A 27151-nucleotide genomic window follows, 5' to 3' on the forward strand; every position below is an offset into this window, starting at 1 on the left:
CTGCAGAGCAGGATTAGGCTGATATCCGCTAATTATCAATATCCAGAAAAGAGCCGTTAAATTCTACAACCACCTAAGATGATGCGATTTCCAAACCTTCCATAACAAAGTCATCACCTACAAAGAGATGAACCTGTAGAAGAGTCCCCTAAGCAAGCTGGTTCTGGGGCTCTGTTCACAAACATAAACAGACTCTACAGAGCCCCAGGACAGCAACACAATTAGACCCAACCAAATCATGAGAAAACAAAAACATAATTACTTGACACATTAGAAAGAATTGTCAAAATAACAGAGCAAACTAGAATGCTATTTGGCCCTTAACAGAGAGTACACAGTGACAGAATCCCTGACCACTGTGACTGACCCAAACTTAAGGATATTGATAAACTCACACATCTATTGGGTGAAATACCACAGCAGCAAGATGTGTGACCTGTTGCCACTAGAAAATGGCAACCAGTGAAGAACAAACACCATTGTAAATACAGCCCATATTTAAGTTTATTTTCCCTTTTGTAATTCTCTAGTTAACTACTTGCACATAATATGAAATGTCTTTATTATTTTGGAACTTTTCTGAATGTAATGTTTACTGTTTTTTTTTTTTTTTTCATTTCACTTTTGTTTATTATCTATTTCACTTCCTTTGGCAATGTAAATGTACGTTTCCCATGCCAATAAGCCCTGGAATTCAGATGTTTTGGGTCCGTCCTCACCCTTTACACACAGACACACACACACACACACACACACACACACACACACACACACACACACACACACACACACACACACACACACAGGCTCTCCTGCACTTCACATGGACACCAATATGCTCCTGTAAACAAGACAGTCCAGAGTTGAAAAGCTCTGAGGATTGAGACAATAGGGAATTTCTCTTCGTCCTTCAGGGAATGAAGTTGAGCAAAGGCCAAGAGAGGTTCACTGCACACGGCTACACACAGTCTGAACCACTGACCTTACAGGGAATAGTCCTCAGACTACAGATTGGCTTCTCCAATCCCAACCTACCCAGGGTCCTACACCAACACACACGCAATCCTCCACAAGATATACTGTACAAACAACCAAATCACACTCACCTGTTCGTGATACTCAATCCCCATACTCAGTGTATTAATCAGAATGGCGATCATGATTCCTCTTCCAAAATACTTGCTGTCCACTATCTTCCTAAATGTATCACACACCAGCCTCCAGGCCCGGACCACTCTCCCCACCGTGGTACCCAGCTTTCGCTGCCTCTTCCTGGGCTGACGGCTGTCCCGACGGTCCCTGCGGTCCCTGTGGTGGAGGTCCAGGGTGAACTCGTAGACGCCCTCGCTGTCTGATTCCCCGGGGGTCTCGTTTCCGTCTGTGCCTTCTGACTCCCCGGACAGAGCCTTGACACAGTAGGGGCACGACTCAGGGTCAAAGGTGAACGAGGGGTCCAGGGTTCCGATGGCACTCGGGTCATGTGGTGAGAGCTGGGCTGGAGGGAGGAAGGGAGGGGTGGTGAGGATGAAGGGAAGGAGGGATGGAGAAGAAAAGCAGTCATAGTTCCAGATATATCACGTCATCAACATTTGTTGATATTTGCACGTCAGAAAAAGCAATGTTCCCTTTTTGTCCCTATATCATCACAGTCACAGCATGACAATTAAAACAAGACAAAAAACACCAGTCGAACCACACCTCTAACTCCTGTCTTTCTCACATTGGTTTGAGTGTGTTTAATGGCTTACCTGTGGGTGTGTGTGCGTCTAACACACTCGGTGGTCCTCTCTCCAGGGGTAGAGAGGGTATATTGAGGTTTATATTACTAATGGTATTAGCTGTAACACTGCCACTTCTAAACTCCATTAGCGTGCTGGGCTGTAGGGTGGGGTAGTTTTTAGGTCTGGGACCAGCGAACGGCACCGAGTTCCTCTTCATAGGCCTGGACATGGGCGTAGGGGCCAGGGAGAAGGGGGTGGGGGCGAGGAGTGTGGGGGTGCTGGGCTCCAGGTGGCAGTCTGTGTGTAACGTACTCCGCACTGATGACGAGTTGCCACTGCCGGTTCCCAGAGCGGGATTGGCCGGTGACACCGGGTTTGCCAAGTTCAGGTCAGAGGTCGGGAACGGAAGAGGACCCAGCATGAGACGTCCAGTGCCCCCGTTGTTGCTATGGGAACCCATCTCCACTTCACCCCCTCCTCCCCCGACCCCCGCCACCCCTCTCCCCCCTAGTCTTCCTCTCACACTCCCGTTCACTAAGTGATAGTGATAATGATGATGGTGATGTTGGTGAACCAAGTAATGAACAGACATAGCCCCTTTTGTGGAGACCACAGAACCCTGTCCCGAAGTCTTCCTACTCTTTCTCTGGCTCCCCCGTTCCCTCTCTCTCTCCAGGGCAGGAGGAGAGGCTGCGATGTTCATCCCAGCACGGCGCATCATGGCCCGGCAGACATGGGCCACCTGCCTGAACCTCTTGTGGATGACGTGGACCAGGAGTTTGAGCAGCTCGTCGTAGCAGGAGCCCGGCTCAGAGAAGGAGGCCAGGGTACTAGCATTGGACAGGAAACGGATGCGCTGTTCCCTCATCAGCTGGCTCTCCCTCTGCTTGGTCTCACTGAACTGGGTGGCGATGACGACCAGACACAGGTTGATCATGAAGAAAGAGCCAATCTGGAGAGGGACAACCAGAAACAAACACAAAGTTAGTATCTAGAAAGAGTCTTGCACACCTTTTTACATGTATTTTATCTGCACTGTTTGTCATTCCTTTTTTTGTGCTAATAAAGAAACTAAACTATAAATAGAGGGACAACCACAACCACACAGAGTTAGGGGTTGTCACTAGTTGCCACAAAGGCAAAATTGTCTCTATCGTAAAAATTAATGAAAACAAAAACTTGCTTCTTTGTCTTAATTTAAGGTTAGGGCTAGACCCAAAGTTAGCAGTGTGGTTAAGCTTAGTGTTAAGGTTAATCAAAATCAAAACACATACACAGAATTAAGAGAGGGACAACCACAAACACACAGAGTTAAAATCTCGAGAAAGAGTCAATCTAGAGAGGGACAACCAGATACACACAGAGTTAGGATAGGGACAACTAGAAACAGACACAGAGTTAGGAGAGGGACAACCAGAATGCACACAGAGTTAGGATAGGAACAACCCGAAACACACACAGAATTAGGATAGGGACTACCAGAATACACACAGAGTTAGGATAGGAACAACCCGAAACACACACAGAGTTAGGAGAGGGACTACCAGAACACACACAGTTGGAGTCTCTCCCCATGCATTTTAGGGAGTTTTTCCAGCTACATCTCATCTCCACTGTGAGTTTAACATACACATAACAGACAGTCCCCAGGTAAGTTACCCGCTAGCCTCCCAGCTTTGTGAACCAGCTTCCCTAGCTCTGTGAACCAGCTCTCCCAGGCTAGTTACCGGCTAGCCTCCCAGCCTCTGTGTAGGTTTGCTTGAGGAGATAATACTGTACTCTTTCACCAGGATGTGCACTGTGTCGTGGTGAGGGAGTTTCAGACTGAACAGATGATGGTGTTCTGAGACATGTTTCTGGAAGCAGACGTCTCTTTACATACGGGCCTTGGAGGGCATTCAGGAGTCAGAAGTTTGCTAGGTGTTTGAATAAGTAGCTATGCCTCTCTCTCTCTCTCTCTCTCTCTCTCTCTCTCTCTCTCTCTCTCTCTCTCTCTCTCTCTCTCACTCACGCATTTGGTCACTTACGATGATGAGGAGGATGAAGTAGATGAAGTTGTAGAAGGAGTGAGAATCCATCACAAAGTACATGATGTCCACCCATCCCTCCAGAGTGATCACCTAGAGACACAGAGAGAGAGGAGGGGGAAAGGGAGAGGAGGGGGAGAGAGAGGAGGGGGAGAGGAGGGGGGGAGAGAGAGGGGAGGGGGAGAGAGAGAGAGGAAGGAGAGGGGGAGAGAGAGAGGAGGGGGAGAGAGAGAGAGGAGAGAGAGAGGGGGGGGGGGAGGAGGGGGGAGAGAGACACACACACAGAGAGAGAGAGAGAGAGAGAGAGAGAGAGAGAGAGAGAGAGGGGAGGGGTAGAGAGAGAGACACATAGATAGAGAGAGAGAGAGAGAGAGGAGGGTGAGAGCGAGGAGGGGAGAGAGAGAGAGACACAGAGAGAGAGAGAGAGAGAGAGAAAGAGAGAGAGAGAGAGAGAGCGAGAGAGGAGGGGGAAAGGGAGAGGAAGGGGAGAGAAAGAGAGGAGGGGGAGAGAGGAGGAGAGAGAGAGGGGAGGGGAGAGAAGGGGGAAAGGGAGAGAGAGAGAGGATGGGAGAGGGGGTAGAGAGAGAGGAGAGAGAGAGAGAGAGAGAGAGAGAGGATGGGGAGAGAGAGAGAGGAGGGGAGAGGAGGGGGAAAGGGAAAGGAAGGGGAGAAATAGAGAGGAGGGGGAGAGAGAGAGACAGACAGAGAGAGAGAGAGAGAACGAGAGAGAGAGAGAGAGAGAGAGAGAGAGAGAGAGAGAGAGAGAGAGAGAGAGAGAGAGAGAGAGACAGATAGGGAAAGAAAGAGACAGGGAGAGATAGCAAGAGCAACAGAAGCACAGACATTGTGTCAGACATTTTGATTTCCAACCCCTCCCCAGTGCACCATTCACAGAACACTCCACCTCTGTCTTTTTCGCTCTCCGTTTGAGTTTCACCCTGATACCACAGAACACAGCACTACTGACAGTAAGTTATGATGGGAAATCATTTAATTTAACAATCTGTAAAGTCTGTAAAGACACCACTGTAACACAGGGACAAATTAAAACTCGAACAAAAGCACTGCGATTAATAGGCTGATAAGAGAGTGAATGACGGAGATGAAATTAAGAACTTCACTTTGCTTCCATCATCACAATTGTTGCTTCTCTCTTAATCTACCAACCCCTATTCCTTAGACACAGCAGCAGGACAACCAATTGCCCTCACTGTCACTGTCTGCGGCAGGTAGCCTAGTGGTTTGGGTGTTGGGCCTAGTGGTTAGGGTGTTGGGCCTAGTGGTTAGGGTGTTGGGCCAGTAACCAAAAAGTTGCTGGATCGAATCGCTGAGCTGACAAGGTAAAAATCTGCTGTTCTGCCCCTGAACAAGGCAGTAAACCCACCGTTCCTAGGCCGTCATTGAAAATAAGAATTTGTTCTTAAATTACTTTAAAGGTTAAATTAAAACATACACCCTGGGCAGGACAACAGTTATGTGAAAGTGAGATCAGTCAAGTGGTCAACTGTTTCAGCGTACTTAATAAAAACTAAAACCAAGAAAGAGATTTAAACACTTTTACCATGAAGCTTCAAAGGGTACATTTAAAGAAGACGTGGAGTAAAATCTATTTCCAAAGATCATCCGTCTCTAACCCCGTTGCCAAATATTAAAGTACCAACGTAATGCCATCTTCCTGAGAGACCATTCTGAAGTTCTGCCAGCCTGTACCTTTAAATGCCTTCGTTTTAAACGGGTCAACACAATTGACTCTGCTTTGTGGAGTGCATGTGTGGTTCTGTGCATACCATCACATATACTACATATACACATACTGTACATGCAAATCTATATTTACACACACGCCCATGTCATTCCTTCACCTGAAAGATGGCGATCCAGGCGTAGCAGATGTTATCAAAGTTGATGGCTCCTTTGAAGGGGTTGACGTGTCCCGCCGAGCAGTTACTGTAGTACTGGTTCCAGTTGATACAGGTGGTGTTGTCTGTGCTGTTGTAGGACTTCATGTCCATCTGACATTGGAGACCTCCCTCCTCATACAAGATGGGCACAGAGGAACACAGACGCATGCCGTTCTCCCTGGGCATGGAGCAGATGAAGGGACTCTCGTCATCGTTCTCTGTGTGGTAGTAGGTCTCTAGTTCAATGGACAGAGGACTGCAGGAGAGAGGCAACGATAGTATAGTTAGTGTACTGTTATAGTAGGGTTCTAGTAGCTATAGGAAGAGAGCAGATTAAGGCTCAGGAGAGAGGAAACAATAGTACAGTTAGTGTAATGAAGGGTCAGGAGAGAGGGAAGAAGAGATGTGGTCATTGTAGTATCAACCATGTAGATCAGGCCTGGGTAAAGGCTTGCCCGGGGGCCGTACGCGGCCCACGACCTGATTCAATACGGCCCACGGAACCATGCTAAGATCACATAAAGCATTTGAGATAGTAAAGTTTTGAAAAACGTATTTGTTATTCAAATTAAAAGCCCAATGAATACTCGCCTTTGCGTTATGATTTAACTCCCACCGTTTGTGGGACATTTATTTTGAAGTCATGTATAAATAACAAATGCACGAGGACAGACAGTGACTGTCAGGCTGACACACATGTCACAGTTACAAATAGTAGCTAGCTAGTTTTCAAAGAAAAGGAAAGTAGACAACGAATGTAGGGTGTTTTGGGGCCTTTATGCAGATCAGATGTACAGCCTTGTCAAAGCCTTCAAGGTCAAATTACTCCTCCTGACCTGCCAAGCAGAAGCCAACAATCTCACCCACCTTCCCACACTACCAGTCTGCTCCCTATCATGTCAACAGTGAAGAGGCGACTCCGGGATGCTGGCCTTCTAGGAAGAGTTGCCAAGAAAAGGCCATATCTCAGACTGGCCAAAAAAATTAAAAGATTAAGATGGGCAAAAGAACACAGACACTGGACAGAGGAAGATTGGAAAAAGTGCTATGGACAGACAAATCTGAGTTTGAGATGTTTGGATCACAAAGAACAACATTCGTGAGACCCAGAAAAAATGAAGAGATGCTGGAGGAGTGCTTGACGCCATCTGTCAAGCATGGTGGAGGCAATGTGATGGTCTGGGGGAGCTTTGGTGATGGTAAAGTGGGAGATTTGTACACGGTAAAAGGGATCTTGAAGAAGCAACATTATCACTCCAATTTTGCAATGCCATACCCTGTGGAGGGCCCTTAAAACCTCTCAAGGCTAGGGGGCACTATTTTCATTTTTGGAAAAATAACGTTCCCAAAGTAAACGGGCTATTTCTCAGGACCATAGAATATGCATATAATTGACAGCTTATGATAGAAAACACTCTAAAGTTTCCAAAACTGTAAACATATTGTCTGTGAGTATAACAGAACTGATGTTGCAGGCGAAAGCCTGAGAAAAACCCAATCAGGAAGTGACTCTTATTTTGAAACCTCTGCGTTCCTATGCATCCCTATTGACCATTGAAAGGGATATCAACCAGATTCCTTTTTCTATGGCTTCCCTAATGTATCTACTGTCACTAGACATAGTTACAGGCTTTTATTTTGAAAAATGAGCGTGAACGACAACATTGCGTCAGTGGTCAGGTGGTGGCTCTCAGAGTGATTTGTGCGTAATAGACAAAGGCGGCCATTGTTCCAATCGCTCCTACCGAAAAGCCAATTGTCCCGGTTGATATATTATCGAATAGATATTTGAAAAACACCTTGAGGATTGATTATAAAAAACGTTTGCCATGTTTCTGTCGATATTATGGATCAAATTTGGCGTTGTCGTGACCGCAATTTCCGGTGGATTTCTCAACAAAACGTGAACAAGAAAATTAGGTATTTCGGCTATAAAAAATAATCTTTATGGAACAAAATGAACATTTGCTGTATAACTGGGAGTCTCGTGAGTGAAAACATCCGAAGCTCATCAAAGGTAAACACACTAAACAGAAAACATAATCACCCACAACTCAAGGGTGAAAACAGGCTGCCTAAGTATGGTTCTCAATCAGGGACAACGATTGACAGTTGCCTCTGATTGAGAACCATACCAGGCCAAACACAGAAATACCAAATCATAGAAAAAAGAACATAGACTACCCACCCAATTCACACCCTGACCATACTAAAACAAAGACATAACAAAATAACTAAGGTCAGAACGTGACAGGTGTGCAGTAATCTGAATAATTCATCAGCTAAACTGTGATCATTAAAGTTATAATAATTAAAGACATCTTTCCATTACATTTCCTCACTGTTGAAATCTCTTTCTATGGCTTTATCTACTATTCTGAAATGCAAAATGCTGGCATCTACCATTTCAAGAAAACCTGAAAAGTTTGGCAAAATAGATTGGAAAGAAACGGCCTCACAAAGCCATATGTTAGAAGAACAATAGTTCCTTACGAGGAAATGTCGTAAATCATATGAGTACAACCATAGTGGAGATGTCATACAACATGTATTTCTCAAAGGGCCCTCTGTGGTCTAAAAATGTAGGGGCTGTAAAGGTCTTCCTCCAATCTCACTTGTGGTCCTCTCTTTCCCATGTATCACTGTGATGAGGCTCTATATCCTCCTGGTTACTATTTATAATTCAGGATGACTGACTGTACAATATGTCAAACTTTCCCTATCAAAATCCCACCTTCTGGAATCAAAACTTTCCATATCAACATCCCGTGTTCTGGAATCAAAACGTTCCATATCAACATCCTGTGTTCTGGAATCAAAACTTTCCCTATCAACATCCCACATTCTTAAATCAAAACTTTCCATATCAACATCCCACCTTCTGGAATCAAAACTTTCCCTATCAACATCCTGTGTTCTGGAATCAAAACTTTCCCTATCAACATCCCACATTCTTAAATCAAAACTTTCCCTATCAACATCCCACCTTCTGGAATCAAAACTTTCCCTATCAACATCCCACATTCTGGAATCAAAACTTTCCCTATCAACATCCCACATTCTGGAATCAAAACGTTCCATATCAACATCCCACATTCTGGAATCAAAACTTTCCCTATCAACATCCGACCTTCTGGAATCAAAACTTTCCATATCAACATCCCGTGTTCTGGAATCAAAACGTTCCATATCAACATCCCACATTCTGGAATCAAAACTTTCCCTATCAACATCCGACCTTCTGGAATCAAAACTTTCCATATCAAGATCCCGTGTTCTGGAATCAAAACGTTCCATATCAACATCCCACCTTCTGGAATCAAAACGTTCCATATCAACATCCCACCTTCTGGAATCAAAACTTTCCCTATCAACATCCCACATTCTGGAATCAAAACTTTCCCTATCAACATCCCACATTCTGGAATCAAAACTTTCCCTATCAACATCCCACCTTCTGGAATCAAAACTTTCCATATCAACATCCCATGTTCTGGAATCAAAACGTTCCATATCAACATCCCACATTCTGGAATCAAAACTTTCCCTATCAACATCCGACCTTCTGGAATCAAAACTTTCCCTATCAACATCCCACATTCTGGAATCAAAACTTTCCATATCAACATCCCACCTTCTGGAATCAAAACGTTCCATATCAACATCCCACATTCTGGAATCAAAACTTTCCCTATCAACATCCCACCTTCTGGAATCAAAACTTTCCCTATCAACATCCCACATTCTGGAATCAAAACTTTCCCTATCAACATCCCACCTTCTGGAATCAAAACTTTCCCTATCAACATCCCATGTTCTGGAATCAAAACTTTCCCTATCAACATCCCATGTTCTGGAATCAAAACTTTCCCTATCAACATCCCATGTTCTGGAATCAAAACTTTCCATATCAACATCCCATGTTCTGGAATCAAAACGTTCCATATCAACATCCCACATTCTGGAATCAAAACTTTCCCTATCAACATCCCACCTTCTGGAATCAAAACTTTCCCTATCAACATCCCACATTCTGGAATCAAAACTTTCCCTATCAACATCCCACATTCTTAAATCAAAACTTCCCCTATTATTAACATCCCACGTTTTTGAAACCAATCATTGCTCATCAACAGCCCACCCACAGGTTAAGTAACAGTGGCTCATTTACTGTAGAAAATAAACTCACCTAATTGGCCTCAGACCTCATTAGCATCTAACCAAACCGATTATATCTACCTCAGACCATATTAGCCTCTAACCAACCCCATTATATATAGCTCAGACCTCATTAGCATCTAACCAAACCAATTATATCTACCTCAGACCATATTAGCCTCTAACCAACCCCATTATATATAGCTCAGACCTCATTAGCATCTAACCAAACCCCATTATATCTACCTCAGATCATATTAGCCTCTAACCAACCCCATTATATCTACCTCAGATCATATTAGCCTCTAACCAACACCATTATATCTACCTCAGATCATATTAGCCTCTAACCAAACCGATTATTTCTACCCTTTTCTTAACCCCAACCCCTCTGGCCCAACTATCCTCACGCCTCCTCTCCTCACGCCTCCTCTCCTCACCCAAAATCTCTGCACCCCTAAAACTTTGTTTTATAATTAAATATTTTACCATTTTATAATTTCAAATGTGTTGAATACAATGAGTGTAGATTTAACTGCGAAATGCTTCCTTACGAGCCCTTGCCAACGAAACACAAAAGGAATAAAATACACAAGAATTAAGGAATATACAGGGAGTATCAGTACAAGATCAATGTGGAGCTATATACAGGGAGTACCAGTACCAGATCAATGTGGAGCTATATACAGGGAGTACCAGATCAATGTGGAGTTATATACAGGGAGTACCAGTACCAGATCAATGTGGAGCTATATACAGGGAGTACCAGATCAATGTGGAGTTATATACAGGGAGTACCAGTACCAGATCAATGTGGAGCTATATACAGGGAGTACCAGTACCAGATCAATGTGGAGATATATACAGGGAGTACCAGTACCAGATCAATGTGGAGATATATACAGGGAGTACCAGTACCAGATCAATGTGGAGCTATATACAGGAAGTACCAGTACCAGATCAATGTGGAGCTATATACAGGGAGTACCAGTACCAGATCAATGTGGAGATATATACAGGGAGTACCAGTACCAGATCAATGTGGAGCTATATACAGGGAGTACCAGTACCAGATCAATGTGGAGCTATATACAGGGAGTACCAGTACCAGATCAATGTGGGGCTATATACAGGGAGTACCAGTACCAGATCAATGTGGGGCTATATACAGGGAGTACCAGATCAATGTGGAGCTATATACAGGGAGTACCAATACCAGATCAATGTGGAGATATATACAGGGAGTAACAGTACCAGATCAATGTGGAGCTATATACAGGGAGTACCAGATCAATGTGGAGATATATACAGGGAGTACCAGTACCAGATCAATGTGGAGATATATACAGGGAGTAACAGTACCAGATCAATGTGGAGATATATACAGGGAGTACCAGATCAATGTGGAGCTATATACAGGGAGTACCAGTACCAGATCAATGTGGAGCTATATACAGGGAGTACCAGTACCAGATCAATGTGGAGCTATATACAGGGAGTACCAGATCAATGTGGAGCTATATACAGGGAGTACCAGTACCAGATCAATGTGGAGTTATATACAGGAAGTACCAGTACCAGATCAATGTGGAGATATATACAGGGAGTAACAGTACCAGATCAATGTGGAGCTATATACAGGGAGTACCAGTAGCAGATCAATGTGGAGCTATATACAGGGAGTACCAGTACCAGATCAATGTGGAGCTATATACAGGGAGTACCAGTACCAGATCAATGTGGAGCTATATACAAGGAGTACCAGTACCTGATCAATGTGTAGAGGTACAAGGTAGTTGAGGTAGATATGTACATGAAGGCATGGTAAAGTGACTAGACATCAGGATAGATAATAATAAGGTATTTGAAGTAGATATGTACATGAAGGCAGGGTAAAGTGACTAGGCATCAGGATAGATAACAATAAGGTATTTGAGGTAGATATGTACATGAAGGCAGGGTAAAGTGACTAGGCATCAGGATATATTAATATAAGGTATTTGAGGTAGATACAGTATGTACATCAATAAGGGATCATAGCTTTCACCTGGATTCACCTGATCAGTCTGTGTCATGGAAAGAGTAGGTGTTCCTCATGTTCTGTTGACTCAGTGTATCGTCTTGTGAATGTTCATAGAGTCAGTGCAGATAGTCCGGGTAACCAATTAATTAACTATTTAGGAGTCGTATACTTTGGTGACAGAAGCTCTCTTGGAGACTGTTGGTCTGAAAGCCGATGGTCCTCTACCGTTGGCCTCACCCCTATCCCACCCTCCAACTCTATTTCTCAACCGTAGTCTGAACACTCTGATGGAGAGGTCGACTAACACACACACACACACACACACACACACACACACACACACACACACACTGTTACTCACAGTGAGAAGTTCTCGGGCAGGAAGCAGCGGTTCCTCAGTAGCCCCGCCCACAGCTGAACACCCACGATGCCGAAGATGAAGAAGACGAAGAAACAGAGCAGCAGGACGTTCCCCAGCATGGGCAGGGTGTCCAAGAGCAGGGTCACCAGGATACGCATACCTAAGACACACACACACGCGCACACACACACACGTTGCTTTAATATCTTGTCAGAAACATACGTATACATGTATCAACGCGTGTCTGGTATCATACACAAACCCTTAGACACCAGTACACCCCCATACAGACCCATACACAGCCACACAACCCCCTAGACACCCATACACACCCATACAGACCCATACACATCCATACAAATCTGTACACACCATACACACCCATACAGACCCATACAAATCTATACACACCATACAAACCCATACACACCCATACACACCCATACAAACCCACACAAACCCATACACACCATACAAACCCATACTCACCCATACACACCCATACGCAGCCACACAACCCCCTAGACACCCATACATACCCATACAGACCCATACACATCCATACAAACCATACACAGCCACAAAAACGCATACACAGCCACACAAACCCATACACACCCACACAAACCCATACACACCCATACAAACCCATACACACCCATACAAACCCATACACACCCATACAAACCTAAACACACTCATACAAACCCATACACACCCATACACACTGAAACAAACCCATGCACACTCATACACACCGAAACAAACCCATGCACACCCCTGCACACCCATACAAACCCAAATACATCCAAACAAACCCATACACACCGAAACAAACCCATACACACCCATACACACCCATACACATCGAAACAAATCCATACACACCAATACACACCCATACACATCCATGCACACCCATATACACCGAAACAAACCCATGCACACCCCTGCACACCCATACACATCCAAACAAACCCATACACATCCAAACAAACCCATACACAAGCATACACAGGAGGGAAATTGAATGTTTCAACTGCAGTACAAGTCCACACAGTAGGCTGTAAGAGTAGTATTGCAGTATGCCAGTCCGGTCTCTTTGTGCCAGAGTGTCAGTGAGCAGGCCTGGGGAGGACAGGTTAATAACTGCAGTAAAACACCACTCCTCTACAACATACCCTTAAGCTTACCCCAGGGAGCCCTGGGCAGTGTTCACCTAACTTTCTGACAAACACACATTTTCTCTCCTCCCGTTCCTGCCCACACACTCCCTGGGGCCATTGTGTGACTCCCCACCTTCCACTTTCTCATTTGCTCGCTTTCCTATCTCTCTCTCACCTCTCTCTTTTCTTCTCACTCTCCTTTTCTCTCTCTCTGCATCTCTCTCTTCTTCCCTCTCTCCCACCCTGTGCTTACAGATGTATAACATTGAGCACACAGCCATGCAATCTCCATAGACAAACCTTGGCAGTAGAATGGCCTTACTAAAGAGCTCAGTGATTTTCAACGTGGCACCGTCATAGGATGCCACCTTTCCAGCAAGTCAGTTTGTCAAATTTCTGTGCTATTGCTGTGAAGTGGAAACGTCCAGGAGCAACAACGGCTCAGCCGCAAAGTGGTAGGCCACACAAGCTCACAGAATGGGACCAAGTGCATAGCACGTAAAAATCATCTGTCCCCGGTTACAACACTCACCACCGATTTCCAAACTGCCTCTGGAAGCAACGCCAGCACAATAAATGTTCGTCGGGAGCTTCATGAAATGGGTTTCCATGGCCAATCAGCCGCACACAAGTCTAAGATCACCATGAGCAATGCCATGAATCGGCTGGAGTGGTGTAAAGCTGTGACAATGGAGCAGTGGAAAAGCATTCTCTGGAGTGTTGAATAACGCTTAACCATCTGGTAGTCAGACGGACCAATCTGGGTTTGAAAGATGCCAGGAGAATGCTACCTGCCCCAATACATAGTGCCAACTGTAAAGTTTGGTGGAGGAGGAATAATGGTCTGGGGCTCTTTTTCATGGTTCGGGCAAGGCTCTTAGTTCCAGTGAAGGGAAATCTTAATGCTACAGCTTACAATGACATTCTGGATGATTCTGTGCTTCCAACTTTGAGGCAACAGTTTGGGGAAGGCCTTTTCCTGTTACAGTATGACAATGCCGCTGTGCACAAAGCGAGGTCCATACAGAAATGGTTTGTCGAGATCGGTGTGGAAAACTTGACTGGCCTGCACAGAGCCCTGACCTCAACCCCATTGAACGACTTTGGAATGAATTGGAACACCGACTGCGAGCCAGGCCTAATCGCCCAACATCAGTGCCCAACCTCACTAATGCTCTTGTGGCTGAATAGAAGCAAGTCCACGCAGCAATGTTCCAACATCTAGCGGAAAGCCTTCCCAGAAGAATGGAGCATCAAAGGGGGAGTGGAGGCTGTTATAGCAGCAAAGGGGGGACCAACTCCATATTAATACCCATGATTTTGGAGTGAGATGTTCAATGAGCAGGTGTTGATGAGCAGGTATTATATCCTGCCTGGTTGGTCCTGTCCAGGGGTATAGTCGGATGGGGCCACAGTGTCTCCCGACCCCTCCTATCTCAGCCTCCAGTAATTATGCTGCAATAGGTTGTCTCGGGGGGGTACCAGGCTTGATGACTCCTTGCTGTCCCCAGTCCACCTGGTCATGCTGCTGCTCCAGTTTCAACTGTTCTGCCTGTGGCTATGGACCCTGACCTGTTCACTGGACGTGGTACCTTGTCCTGGACCTGCTGTTTTCAACTCTCTCTCTACCGCACCTGCTGTCTCTAACTAACTGAATGATCGGCTATGAAAAGCCAACTGACATTTACTCCTGAGGTGCTGACCTGTTGCACCCTCTACAACCATTGTAATTATTATTATTTGACCCTGCTGGTCATCTATGAATGTTTGAACATCTTGGCCGTGTACTGTTTTAATCTCCACCCGGCACAGCCAGAAGAGGACTGGCCACCCCTCATAGCCTGGTTCCTCTCTAGGTTTCTTCCTATGTTCCTGCCTTTCTAGGGAGTTTTTTCTAGCCACTGTGCTTCTACATCTGCATTGCTTGCTGTTTGGGGTTTTAGGCTGGGTTTCTGTACAGCACTATGCGACGTCGGCTGATGTAAAAAGGGCTTTATAAATACATTTGATTGATTGATTGAGTATCCACATACTTTGTTTTTCTCACAAATTTGAATATTGTCTCATCTCTGCAACTCCCCAACACGCTCGGAAGGCGAAGGTCGAGTCATGCTTCCTCCAAAGCAATACTCGCCAAAACACGCTTTTTAACAACCACCCACTTAACACGGAAGCCAGCCGCACCGAATTTGTCCGAGGAAACACCGTTCAACTGAGGACCGAGGTCAGCCTGCAGGTTCAAGGCCTGCCACAAGGAGTCGCTAGAGGACGATGAGCCAAGTTAAGCCCCCCTGGCCGAACCCTTCCCATTATCTTCTTCAGATCATTACCATGAACTCTAGGAAACAGCATTCAGCAGGATTCAGCTTGTTGGTGGAGTAGTGCTGAACATAACACTCCCTTTATGATGGCCACTTTCTGCACTCTCTCTTTCTATCGCTTTCTCTCTGGTCAGAAACTAGTAAAACAGCAATTCCATGCAATGCAACACACATTCACACAAAGACATACAAACACAATCACATTAACGAGTCAACTAAATGATTATAATGTATTTTTTGATTGAACCTTTATTTAACTTGGCAAGTCATTTAAGAACAAATTCTTATTTACAATGACTGCCTACCTCGGCCAAACCCGGACGACGCTGGGCCAATTGTGCGCAGCCCTATGGGACTCCTAATCACAGCCGGATGTGATACAGCCTGGATTTGAACCAAGGACTGTAATAACACCTCTTGCACTGAGATGCAGTGCCTTAGATCGCACCACTCAAAACCAGCCACTAGGGGCAACAGCGAGCGCTATTACCTTCAAGTACGCTAACGGCTTCTAGGGTGTCGTGAATGGGTGTAAAAGCTGAGCTCTTGCGCCCAAGCTTGCATTGTCTATCCCAGTGCAGGCAATTGTTTTTTTTATTCTGTTTTAAGCCTTTCCAAATTTTAACCCTAAAAGAGCAATGCCTGCTAGCCTCATATTCATCATCTCCAGCACCATACCAGTGTCTACATTATGTGAAAACAACACGTGTCTATGATCTGGCGTAAAAAGACAAGATGAAAGGTCTAGGGCAGGGTAGGATTAAAAGTAATAAGCAACTGCAACAAGTTTCTAGCCCAAGAGAGGGTATCTTCTCGCTCCCCACGTCACCCGAATCTCATAGTGTTGATGTCATCAGGTGTAACATTTTTGGAAATACCAGTTGCCACATTTCTTCTATAGCTTGTTCTCCATCTCCTTTTTAAATAGGGAGCCACATTTGTTTCAGCAATCTCTTCAGCTCTCTCTTGTCCCCATGCAGCAGACATATGTTGACAAATATAAATATAAAATCACAGTATCGAATCGCAATACATACAGAATCATGAGAATCGCAATACATACAGAATCGTGAGAATCGCAATACATCGAGTATCGTGATAATAATGTATTGTGAGGTCCCTACTAAGCATAGAGGCTCACTTCCAATGCATTATACAAGACATGGGCTCAGTCCCAACGGTGTCAACTCGCTCCCTTTTCATTAAAACTGAATGGCCATATAGGAAACTGTGCCCTAGCTTCCGGCATTCTGCATTCTTGCATTCTGCAAAAAAATGGCTGCTTTGGCCAAATGAGTTTTTCTGCTGTGTTGTTATGCTAGTGCAATTGCTTGTTGATGATCCAACATGGGTCATAGGGGATACACAAGTTATTAAATTGATGCATGAAACCAAATTGTAAAAAAGCGAGAAAAGATGGAAATTGTGTAATGACAAATTGAACGAGATGTCATTTATCTTGCAAAAAAATATATTAATTCCTTTGAGGCATCGCTCTCTTGCTTTCTCTTACCATTTTCACACACACAAACAAACACCCCTGACTCTCTCTCTCTCTCTCTCTCTCTTGCCAAAAAAAAGATTGGTAAATGTTGAATTAATATGGAAATGACTAAAAGTAACTCCACTACATGTACCTGTTATTCTCTCTCTCTGTCTCTCTCTCTCTCTCTCTCTCTCTCTCTCTCTCTCTCTCTCTCTCTCAACTACATAAACATATCTGATTGACCATCTGATCTGATTGACATTTCATCTTGTACGTATAATATCCGTCTCACTCCTCCTTTGTCTTTGTGTGTCCTCCAGTTCCAAGCTGAGAGGCCATACCATTTCAACATGTCTGCCAGGTCACTGACTGTGACAGGAGCCCATCTGCTTACAGGCACATCAAATCTGTGTCTCTCCTGTCAGCTCTGGCCCTGGCAGCACTGTGTGTTTACTGAACTATACAGTTTCTGAGGAGGGAGTTGAAACACACTTATCCCTCTGTAGTTTAATCCGTAGGCAATGCTAACTACCTCTTGACAAAGGATCTAAGCCCAATTTGCTGGCTAGTGTTGTTTTGATGGGGGAAGAAATAAGGGGGCTAACATGGGTCTACAGCAGAACTAGTATTTACTAACATACATTAAAAACGTCTTAGGGGTAGGCCCCTTTTTTTCACCACTTCCTGTCTGAATGACGTGCCCAAAGTAAACTGCCTTTAGCTCAGGCCTTGAAGCCAGGAGATGCATATAATTGGTACCATTGGAAAGGAATCACTTTGACGTTTGTAGAAACGATAACATAATGTAGGAGAATATAACACAATAGATATGATAGGAGAAAATGCAAAGAAAAACCTACTGCAATTTTTGTTTTTTGAGAGACGATCCTCTTAGAAATATAAGAGTATGGTCATTTTGAAAATCATATTGAGAAAGCTCCCTAGATGCAATTCCCATGGCTTCCACAGGGTGTCAGCAGTCTATGTTCAAGGATTCAACATAACTTTAAAAACTAATAAGAAATATCAGTTTAAGCTTCCAGCCGATATATGACACTTCTATGTACATAAATGTTTAAAATCCATAATGTTTATGATTATTTATTTGAATTGCGCACCCTCCAGTGTCACCGGAAGATGTCCCGCTAACCTCTATACCTAAGAGGTTTTAACTGAATCTCTTAGTCTATTGCTTTGTAGAGTCTAAATATCGTAAGATGGTTACAGTAGGGGGCCTACTGTAATTGAGAGAATGATTTGACGAAAGGGAGATCACTGGCAAGGTGATGCCCTCATTCACCCCACTCACCAATGTCACCACCCCATTCCATGTCCTCCCTTGGGCGGCTGTAGTACAGTCTCCCGCCAGACACCAGATATTATCCCAGCTAACCAAGAACATCCCCAACACATTATTACACAACGTCTACTCTGAAGGGTCTAATTATGTTATGACTAAACATAACCATGATAACATTCCGTAAACATCCAAAATAAGCATCCGACTTCCTAATGTGATACTTGTCCAGCTAAATTCAAGGTCAAAAGATGACTTGTTCATTCTGTATTGTATTCCAGAGATGCAAAAGCCCCTGGGATAGCTTGTGTCCTCTGGGTCCTCTGAGCTGTCTTCAGACTCCATCACACAAAAGAAGCAACCGGAAGCCAAGAGGTGACTATGCCCTCTCTAAAGCTCCTATGACCTACACTATCTCCACTACCTCCTTATATGGGCCTACACATGAAGTACCCACTCTAAAACCCCATTGACCTCCAATCTCCTCAATACGACTTCTATGGGCACAGGAAATAATAGCAGCTAGGACATCCTCAGAACAGGTTTACTGTAATTATGCTTATCTAAGGCTGAGTAAACAACATACAGGAAGGAACCACAAGGAGAGGAGTGATGTGCGGTTCGCTCTGCATAAGAGCATCTGCTAAATGACTCAAATGTAGACGTAAATTACTCTTTAGACTCGAGAATCACAATTCATTTTTCCCGAGTGACTTGGTCATTTTAGTTGTTCGTTTGACCTGCTGGTGCTGGCTGCAAGGAGTGCTACAGCAGGACTAACACGCATTCTCCCGGCTCAGCGGCCCGGCTCAGCGGCCCGGCTCAGCGGCCCGGATCAGCGGCACGGCACAGCGGCTCCAGAGACGTGCTTCGACCACCAACTGTGGTCTGTCTGTCGTACAGATCATGAGCGTAGAGAAGAAAAACACAATTGTTTCCAACTGATAACTATTTGAATGACTCCACTGAGTTGACTATTGAATGTTAGGATGGACATAGCCTCTGCTCAGCAACTCGAGAACAGAAGGTTTGGGGTGCTGCCTGGGTGGTGTATTCGGTGAACGATATTGTGCTTATCTTCCTCACGACAGTCCGCCAGGATTCATTCACAATCCAGTCCGGTTATGGCCACAACTAGATCTCATTTCAAATGTATCAAGATATGAATATTGATTGTATGACTAGCAGTCAACACGTGTACATAGTTTAAAACATGTGTTGACCAGCCTAAGTAATAAATGACAGCACCCGTAGGGGTGAACGAGAGCTTTCAGTTGATCGTTTGCCATTAGCAGATTCTGCATGCTGAGAGCCTCACTGTCTCAAGTGAACGAAATTAGTTCAAAGATTCATTGAAAATATCAGCATCCAGTAAAAAGAGCCGAACTTCCCATCACGAGAGGAGAGGAGAGGAGATGAGAGGTAGGTCAATGCTCTGGTGGAGTACTAGACAATGTGAACCCCAACTCAGTTCAAACATGAGGCCTAACGAGGCATGAAGAACACAATTAAATTCTCCATCTTGTTAATGCCAAGTTGATAACAATGTGAGAGTACGGGGGGGTTAAGGGTGTGTGTGCTGTGTAAGTGTGCACATGTCTTGCGTGCATGTGTGTTTACACGTGCAATTGTGCGTCCATACATCCATGTGCGCTGGAGTGTGTGTACACGTGTTGTGTGCGTGTGTTTGAGCAAGCACGTTGCTAACACCAATTCGATAACCATGTGGGGAAAGGGCTTACCAATGAGTGTGATGTCTATGATAGACCTATTCCAGAGCAGAGCTCATTACAAAGACTAGGATGGGAGTCCCTGGAGCAGTGGAGCCCTAGAACCCTGGAGCATTGGAGCAGTGAAGCAGTGGAGCCCTAGAACCCTGGAGCACTGGAGCAGTGGAGCCCTAGAACCCTGGAGCAGTGGAGCAGTGGAGCAGTGGAGCCCTGGAGCAGTGGAGCAGTGGAACCCTGGAGCAGTGGAGCAGTGGAGCAGTGGAGCCCTGGAGCAGTAGAGCAGTGGAGCAGTGGAGCAGTGTAGCCCTAGAGCATTGGAGCAGTGGAGCCCTGGAGCAGTGGAGCAGTGGAGCCCTGGAGCCCTGGAGCAGTAGAGCAGTGGAGCAGTGGAGCCCTGGAGCAGTGGAGCAGTGGAGCCCTGGAGCAGTGGAGCAGTGGAGCAGTGGAGCCCTGGAGCAGTGGAGCAGTGGAGCAGTGGAGCCCTGGAGCAGTGGAGCAGTGGAGCAGTGGAGCAGTGGAGCCCTGGAGCAGTGGAGCTGTGGATCCCTGGAGCAGTAGAGCAGTGGAGCAGTGGAGCCCTGGAGCAGTGGAGCAGTGGAGCCCTGGAGCAGTGGAGCAGTGGAGCAGTGGAGCCCTGGAGCAGTGGAGCAGTGGAGCCCTGGAGAAGTAGAGCAGTGGAGCAGTGGAGCCCTGGAGCAGTAGAGCAGTGGAGCAGTGGAGCCCTAGGGCCCTGGAGCAGTGGAGCAGTGGAGCCCTGGAGCAGTGGAGCTCTGGAGCCCTGGAGCCCTGGAGCAGTGGACCAGTAGAGCAGTGGAGCCCTGGAGCAGTAGAGCAGTGGAGCCCTGGAGCAGTGGAGCCCTGGAGCCCTGGAGCCCTGGAGCAGTGCAGCAGTAGAGCAGTGGAGCCCAGGAGCAGTAGAGCAGTGGAGCAGTGGAGCAGTGGAGCCCTGGAGCAGTAGAGCAGTGGAGCAGTGGAGCCCTAGGGCCCTGGAGCAGTGGAGCAGTGGAGCCATAGAACCCTGGAGCAGTGGAGCAGTGGAGCCCTGGAGCAGTTGAGCAGTGGAGCCCTGGAGCAGTGGAGCAGTGGAGCAGTGGAGCCCTGGAGCAGTGGAGCAGTGGAGCAGTGAAGCCCTGGAGCAGTAGAGCAGTGGAGCAGTGGAGCAGTGGAGCCCTGGAGCAGTAGAGCAGTGGATCCCTGGAGCAGTAGAGCAGTGGAGCAGTGGAGCCCTGGAGCAGTGGAGCCCTGGAGCAGTGGAGCAGTGGAGCAGTGGAGCCCTGTAGCCCTGGAGCAGTGGAGCAGTGGAGCCCTGGAGCAGTAGAGCAGTGGAGCAGTGGAGCCCTGGAGCAGTAGAGCAGTGGAGCAGTGGAGCCATAGGGCCCTGGAGCAGTGGAGCAGTGGAGCCCTGGAGCAGTGGAGCCCTGGACCCCTGGAGCAGTGGAGCAGTAGAGCAGTGGAGCCCTGGAGCATTAGAGCAGTGGAGCAGTGGAACCCTAGGGCCCTGGAGCAGTGGAGCAGTGGAGCCCTAGAACCCTGGAGCAGTGGAGCAGTGGAGTCCTAGATCCCTGGAGCAGTGGAGCAGTGGAGCCCTAGAACCCTGGAGCAGTGGAGCAGTGGAGCCCTAGAACCCTGGGGCCCTGGAGCTGTGGATCAGTGGAGCCCTAGAACCCTGGAGCAGTGGTGCAGTGGAGCAGTGGAGCCCTAGAACCCTGGAGCAGTGGAGCATTGGAGCCCTAGAACAATGGAGCAGTGGAGCAGTGGAGCAGTGGAGCCCTAGAACCCTGGAGCCCTGGACCCCTGGAGCAGTGGAGCAGTAGAGCAGTGGAGCCCTGGAGCATTAGAGCAGTGGAGCAGTGGAACCCTAGGGCCCTGGAGCAGTGGAGCAGTGGAGCCCTAGAACCCTGGAGCAGTGGAGCAGTGGAGTCCTAGATCCCTGGAGCAGTGGAGCAGTGGAGCCCTAGAACCCTGGAGCAGTGGAGCAGTGGAGCCCTAGAACCCTGGAGCAGTGGAGCAGTGGAGCCCTAGAACCCTGGAGCAGTGGAGCAGTGGAGCCCTAGAACCCTGGGGCCCTGGAGCTGTGGATCAGTGGAGCCCTAGAACCCTGGAGCAGTGGTGCAGTGGAGCAGTGGAGCCCTAGAACCCTGGAGCAGTGGAGCATTGGAGCCCTAGAACAATGGAGCAGTGGAGCAGTGGAGCAGTGGAGCCCTAGAACCCTGGAGCACTGGAATCCTGGAGCACTGGAGTAGTGGAGCAGTGGAGCCCTAGAACCCTAGAACCCTGGTATCCTGGAATCCTGGAGTAGTGGAGCAGTGAAGCCCTAGAACCCTAGAACCCTGGAATCCTGGAATCCTGGAGTAGTGGAGCAGTGGAGCCCTAGAACCCTGGAGCAGTGGAGCAGTGGAGCCCTGGAATCCTGGAGTCCTAGAACCCTGGAGCACTGGAGCAGTGGAGCCCTAGAACCCTGGAGCAGTGGAGCCCTGGAACCCTGGAGCCCTGGAGCAGTGGAGCCCTGGAGCCCTAGAACCCTGGAGCCCTGGAGCAGTGGAGCAGTGTAGCCCTGGAGCAGTGGAACCCTGGAGAAGTGGAACCCTGGAGAAGTGGAGCAGTGGAACCTTGAATCCCTGAATCTCTGGACCCCAGAACCCTGGAGCACTGGAGCCCTGGAACCTTAGAGCCTTGGAGCACTGGAGCCCTAGAGCCCTGAAGTAGTGTATCCCTGGAGCCCTGGAGCCCTGGAACCTTAGAGCCTTGGAGCCCTGGAGCACTGGAGCCCTAGAGCCCTAGAGCCCTGAAGTAGTGGATCCCTGGAGCCCTGGAGCCCTGGAACCTTAATGCCTTGGAGCCCTGGAGCCCTGGAGCACTGGAGCACTGGAGCCCTGAAGTAGTGTCTCCCTGGAGCACTGGAGCCCTGGAGCACTGGAGCAGTGGCTTGTACGTCTGTGATAATCACATTCTTATGTTGCAGCATGCCTATCAATCATGATAATCTCGGTCGGATGGTGCTTGGTTCTGGACATGACATTTCCAGAGGGAGTGGCTTGTTTATGGTCATGTTCCTCCCTCACTCCCCTTTCGATCACTCCCTCCCTTTCATTCTCGCTCTCTTTATTTTGACATTCACTCACAACAGTCCAATTACCACCAGCGAAAGTGACCTTCCACACACAAACACACACACACATCATCTGTTACTTGACACTAATGAACCTTTAGCTGACCTCAACAGTAGTGAGAGAGAATGACAGTGACTCATTCAGGAATTAAACGTCAGGGTGGACATTGTGTGTGTGTGGGTGTGTGGGTGTGTGGGTGTATGTGTGCGTACATTCAAGTGTGTGTGTGAACATGTATGCATGTGAGCGTACCGCAATTCGTGTGTGTGTGTGAACATGTTTGCATACTTGCATTCAAGTGTTTGTGTGTGTGTGTGTGTGTCTACATGCGTCCTCAGGTACTACTGCATCCAAAGACAGCCCTCTAACTACCCCCTGGTGTATAATAGCCAATCAGATGGCAGTGAGGGAGCTGTCATTGGTGTCAGTGATGGGCTCTTGTCTAAGGGGGAGGGATTGTATCTCTCATCTCTCTAGCTGGCCTTCTGCGTCCCAACATCATTCAAACTACAGTAAGTAGACTTGAGCAGAGGGAGAGAGTGTGTGTCTGGGGTGTATTTGTGCGTGTGTCTGCGTGTCTGTCTGTCTGCGTATCTGTCTGCGTGTCTGTCTGCGTGTCTGTCTGTCTGTGTGTCTGTCTGTCTGCGTGTCTGTCTGCGTGTCTGTCTGTCTGCGTGTTTGTCTGTCTGCGTGTCTGTCTGTCTGCGTGTCTGTCTGCGTGTCTGTGCATGTGCCTGTCGCTGTGCCTGTGTATATGTCTGTTTGTGTCTGTGTGTCTGCCTGTCTGTGTGCCTGTCTGTGTTTCTGTGTATATGTCTGTGTATATGTCTGTGTATATGTCTGTGTGTGTCTGTGCGTCTGTCTGTGTGCCTGTGTATATGTATGTCTGTGTGTGCCTGTGTGCCTGTGTATATGTCTGTGTATATGTCTGTGTGTGTCTGTGCAGTCCAGACCTTATAGATTTGCGGTACTGTAATACACTCACGACTTCTAGTGAAAAGTTGGAGAAGCAGAGACAAACAATCATGCTGTAATTGACATAATCAGCAATAACATTTGATGGAGCAACCATTATGGTTAGGGAAGGCTGACCTACAGTAGGCATAGAGACTTGAGTGAAGGAAAAGTATTGTAGTAGAGAACTGTACAATCAGTTTAAAAAATATATTTTGATATTCCAATATCATTTCAGTTTTGAAAACAACTCAGCTTGTTAACCCTGTTGACATCATCTTCATGGTGGATGTATTCATTTTGAGCATCTCAACCCTGGAGACCGCAGAGGGACCGGAGAGGGACCGGAGAGGGACTGGAGAGGGACCGAAGATGGACTGGAGAGGGACCGGAGAGGGACTGGAGATGGACTGCAGAGGGGCTGGAGATGGACTGCAGAGGGACTGGAGAGGGGCTGGAGAGGGACTGGAGAGGGGCTGGAGAGGGACTGGAGAAGGGCTGGAGTTGGACCGCAGGGGGACAGGAGAGGGACTGGAGAGGGGCTGGAGAGGGACTGCAGATGGACCGAAGGGGGACAGGAGAGGGACTGGAGAGGGGCTGGAGAGGGACCGCAGAGGGACCGCAGAGGGGCCGGAGACATATAGGACACCTCCAAATCAACACTTCCCATCCGTCCTCACAGTAACATTTTCACAGCAGGGACAGGGACTGCAGAGGGACTGGAGAGGGACAGGAAACATTATCATCATATTAATGACCATTAGGACTGTGATTTGAGGGATGGACTACCTAATGAGAGAGAGAGAGAGAGAGAGAGAGAGAGAGAGAGAGAGAGAGAGAGAGAGCGAGACACACAACTAATCAGCAGGGGCACACTGCCCTCCAGGCCACCTACAGCATCCGATGTCACAGGAAGTCCAAAAAGATCATCAAGGACATCAACCATCTGAGCCACAGCCTGTTCACCCAGCTATCATCCAGAAGGCGAGGTCAGTACAGGTGCATCAAAGCAGGGACCAAGAGACTGAAAAACAGCTTCTATCCCAAGGCCATCAGACTTACAGGCCTCCACCCAGTGACTTGCCCTGAACTTAGTCACTGTCACTAGCCGGCTACCACCCGGTTACTCATCCCTGCACCTTATAGGCTGCTGCCCTATGTACTATACATAGACATGGAACACTGGTCACTTTAATGTTTACATACTGTTTTACTCATTTCATATACATATATATATTCTAGTCAATGTCACTTTGACACTGCTCATCCTAATATGTGGCCCGATTCAGGAAACACATGTCACGACTTCACAGGACAGCTGTTTGAACGTTTAAAGCAATGTTTTCATCAAAATGTGTTTTTGGGCAGAAATGCCTTGTTGAACATGTGACCTTTTCATGTGCCTTGATATCAAACTTGTACGCCATCTGTAAATATGAAAAACAATTGTTAAATTAGGAGCCTAGTTGGTTTAGCCACAGAAAAAGTGGGCAACCTTTCCGCTAGCCATGACTGGCTGAGATAATGAGTGGGCTGGATATGCCGAGAGATCAGTTTGGATTGGTCTACCGTATAGCACACGTCTGTCTATTAGAGCTGGTCAGTATGTTTAGATAATCATGTCGAATGCGGATTTTTTTTAAAAATGTATTGCTTAGTAAAACTGCATAAACCTAATGTCAAGTGCACTGTTAGCTGTTAGCTAGCTAACTCAACAGTGAGTTTACAAGTTGATCAACTTTAAAAGCTCAAAAGTGAGTTTACAAGTTGATCAACTTTAAAAGCCGAATTACTTTCCCATTGTTCCTCAAATGCAGTGTGTGATTTACCATTTTGTAGCTCTAATTCTCTACTTTTATACAGTGTAAGAAGCAGACATTCAAATGTTGATGCAATAACATCTGCTAAATACTGTATGTGAATGAGACCAATAAAATGTTATTTGATTTGAAATAGAGAGAGAGAGAGACAGAGAGAGAGCGAGAGAGAGAGAGAGAGAGAGAGAGAGAGAGAGAGAGAGAGAGAGAGAGAGAGATGACACAGGAAGGTCGAAGTGAAATCAGAGCCAAGACAAATCAGCCTCATCAAAGATGAACAGAGAGATTGGCCTTGGCCAATAACTGTGGCACTGTTTGGTTTCAGTAAGGGCAGAGGAGTGGAGGGAAGGAGTGGAGAGTGGTTGTTACTCACTAGGCACTCTGTTGATGGCTCGGAGGGGTCTCAGAACTCGAACTGTTCTCACTGCCGAGAAACTGACATTCTGCAGGTTCAGAGAATACTCCAGCATCCTAGAACAAAACAAACACAAACACTGTTAGTAGCATGCCATAGTCCACTCCAAAATGTCTTGCTTTCTGAGAACTGTGCAAAATCCGCTATTGCCCTCAAATTCAAATATCAACATTGGATCCACTTCCATTGCTTCATTTTATTATTCCCTTCTAATTAGGGACTGATTTAGACCTGGGATACCACGTGGGTGATTCCCTTCTAATTAGGGACTGATTTAGACCTGGGACACCACGTGGGTGATTCCCTTCTAATTAGGGACTGATTTAGACCTGGGATACCACGTAGGTGATTCCCTTCTAATTAGGGACTGATTTAGACCTGGGACACCAGGTGGGTGATTCCCTTCTAATTAGGGACTGATTTAGACCTGGGACACCAGGTGGGTGATTCCCTTCTAATTAGGGACTGATTTAGACCTGGGACACCACGTGGGTGATTCCCTTCTAATTAGGGACTGATTTAGACCTGGGACACCAGGTGGGTGATTCCCTTCTAATTAGGGACTGATTTAGACCTGGGACACCACGTGGGTGATTCCCTTCTAATTAGGGACTGATTTAGACATGGGACACCACGTGGGTGATTCCCTTCTGATTAGGGACTG

The 27151-nt window shown here is 46.7% G+C and overlaps 1 protein-coding gene across 1 annotated transcript in view; it reads right to left on the bottom strand.

Annotated features, from left to right (window-relative positions):
* The window catches only part of LOC110492818 (voltage-dependent T-type calcium channel subunit alpha-1G-like), a 228544-nt gene that overhangs the window by 168178 nt on the left and 33215 nt on the right, over positions 1-27151 (bottom strand). Inside the window, 6 exon segments of the mRNA XM_036945869.1 lie at positions 1107-1495; positions 1749-2673; positions 3749-3841; positions 5611-5905; positions 12192-12351; positions 26446-26543. Of these exon segments, the coding sequence (XP_036801764.1) occupies positions 1107-1495; positions 1749-2673; positions 3749-3841; positions 5611-5905; positions 12192-12351; positions 26446-26543 (1960 nt within the window).

Source organism: Oncorhynchus mykiss, chromosome 16 (assembly GCF_013265735.2).
Source record: "Oncorhynchus mykiss isolate Arlee chromosome 16, USDA_OmykA_1.1, whole genome shotgun sequence".
NCBI lineage: Eukaryota > Metazoa > Chordata > Actinopteri > Salmoniformes > Salmonidae > Oncorhynchus > Oncorhynchus mykiss.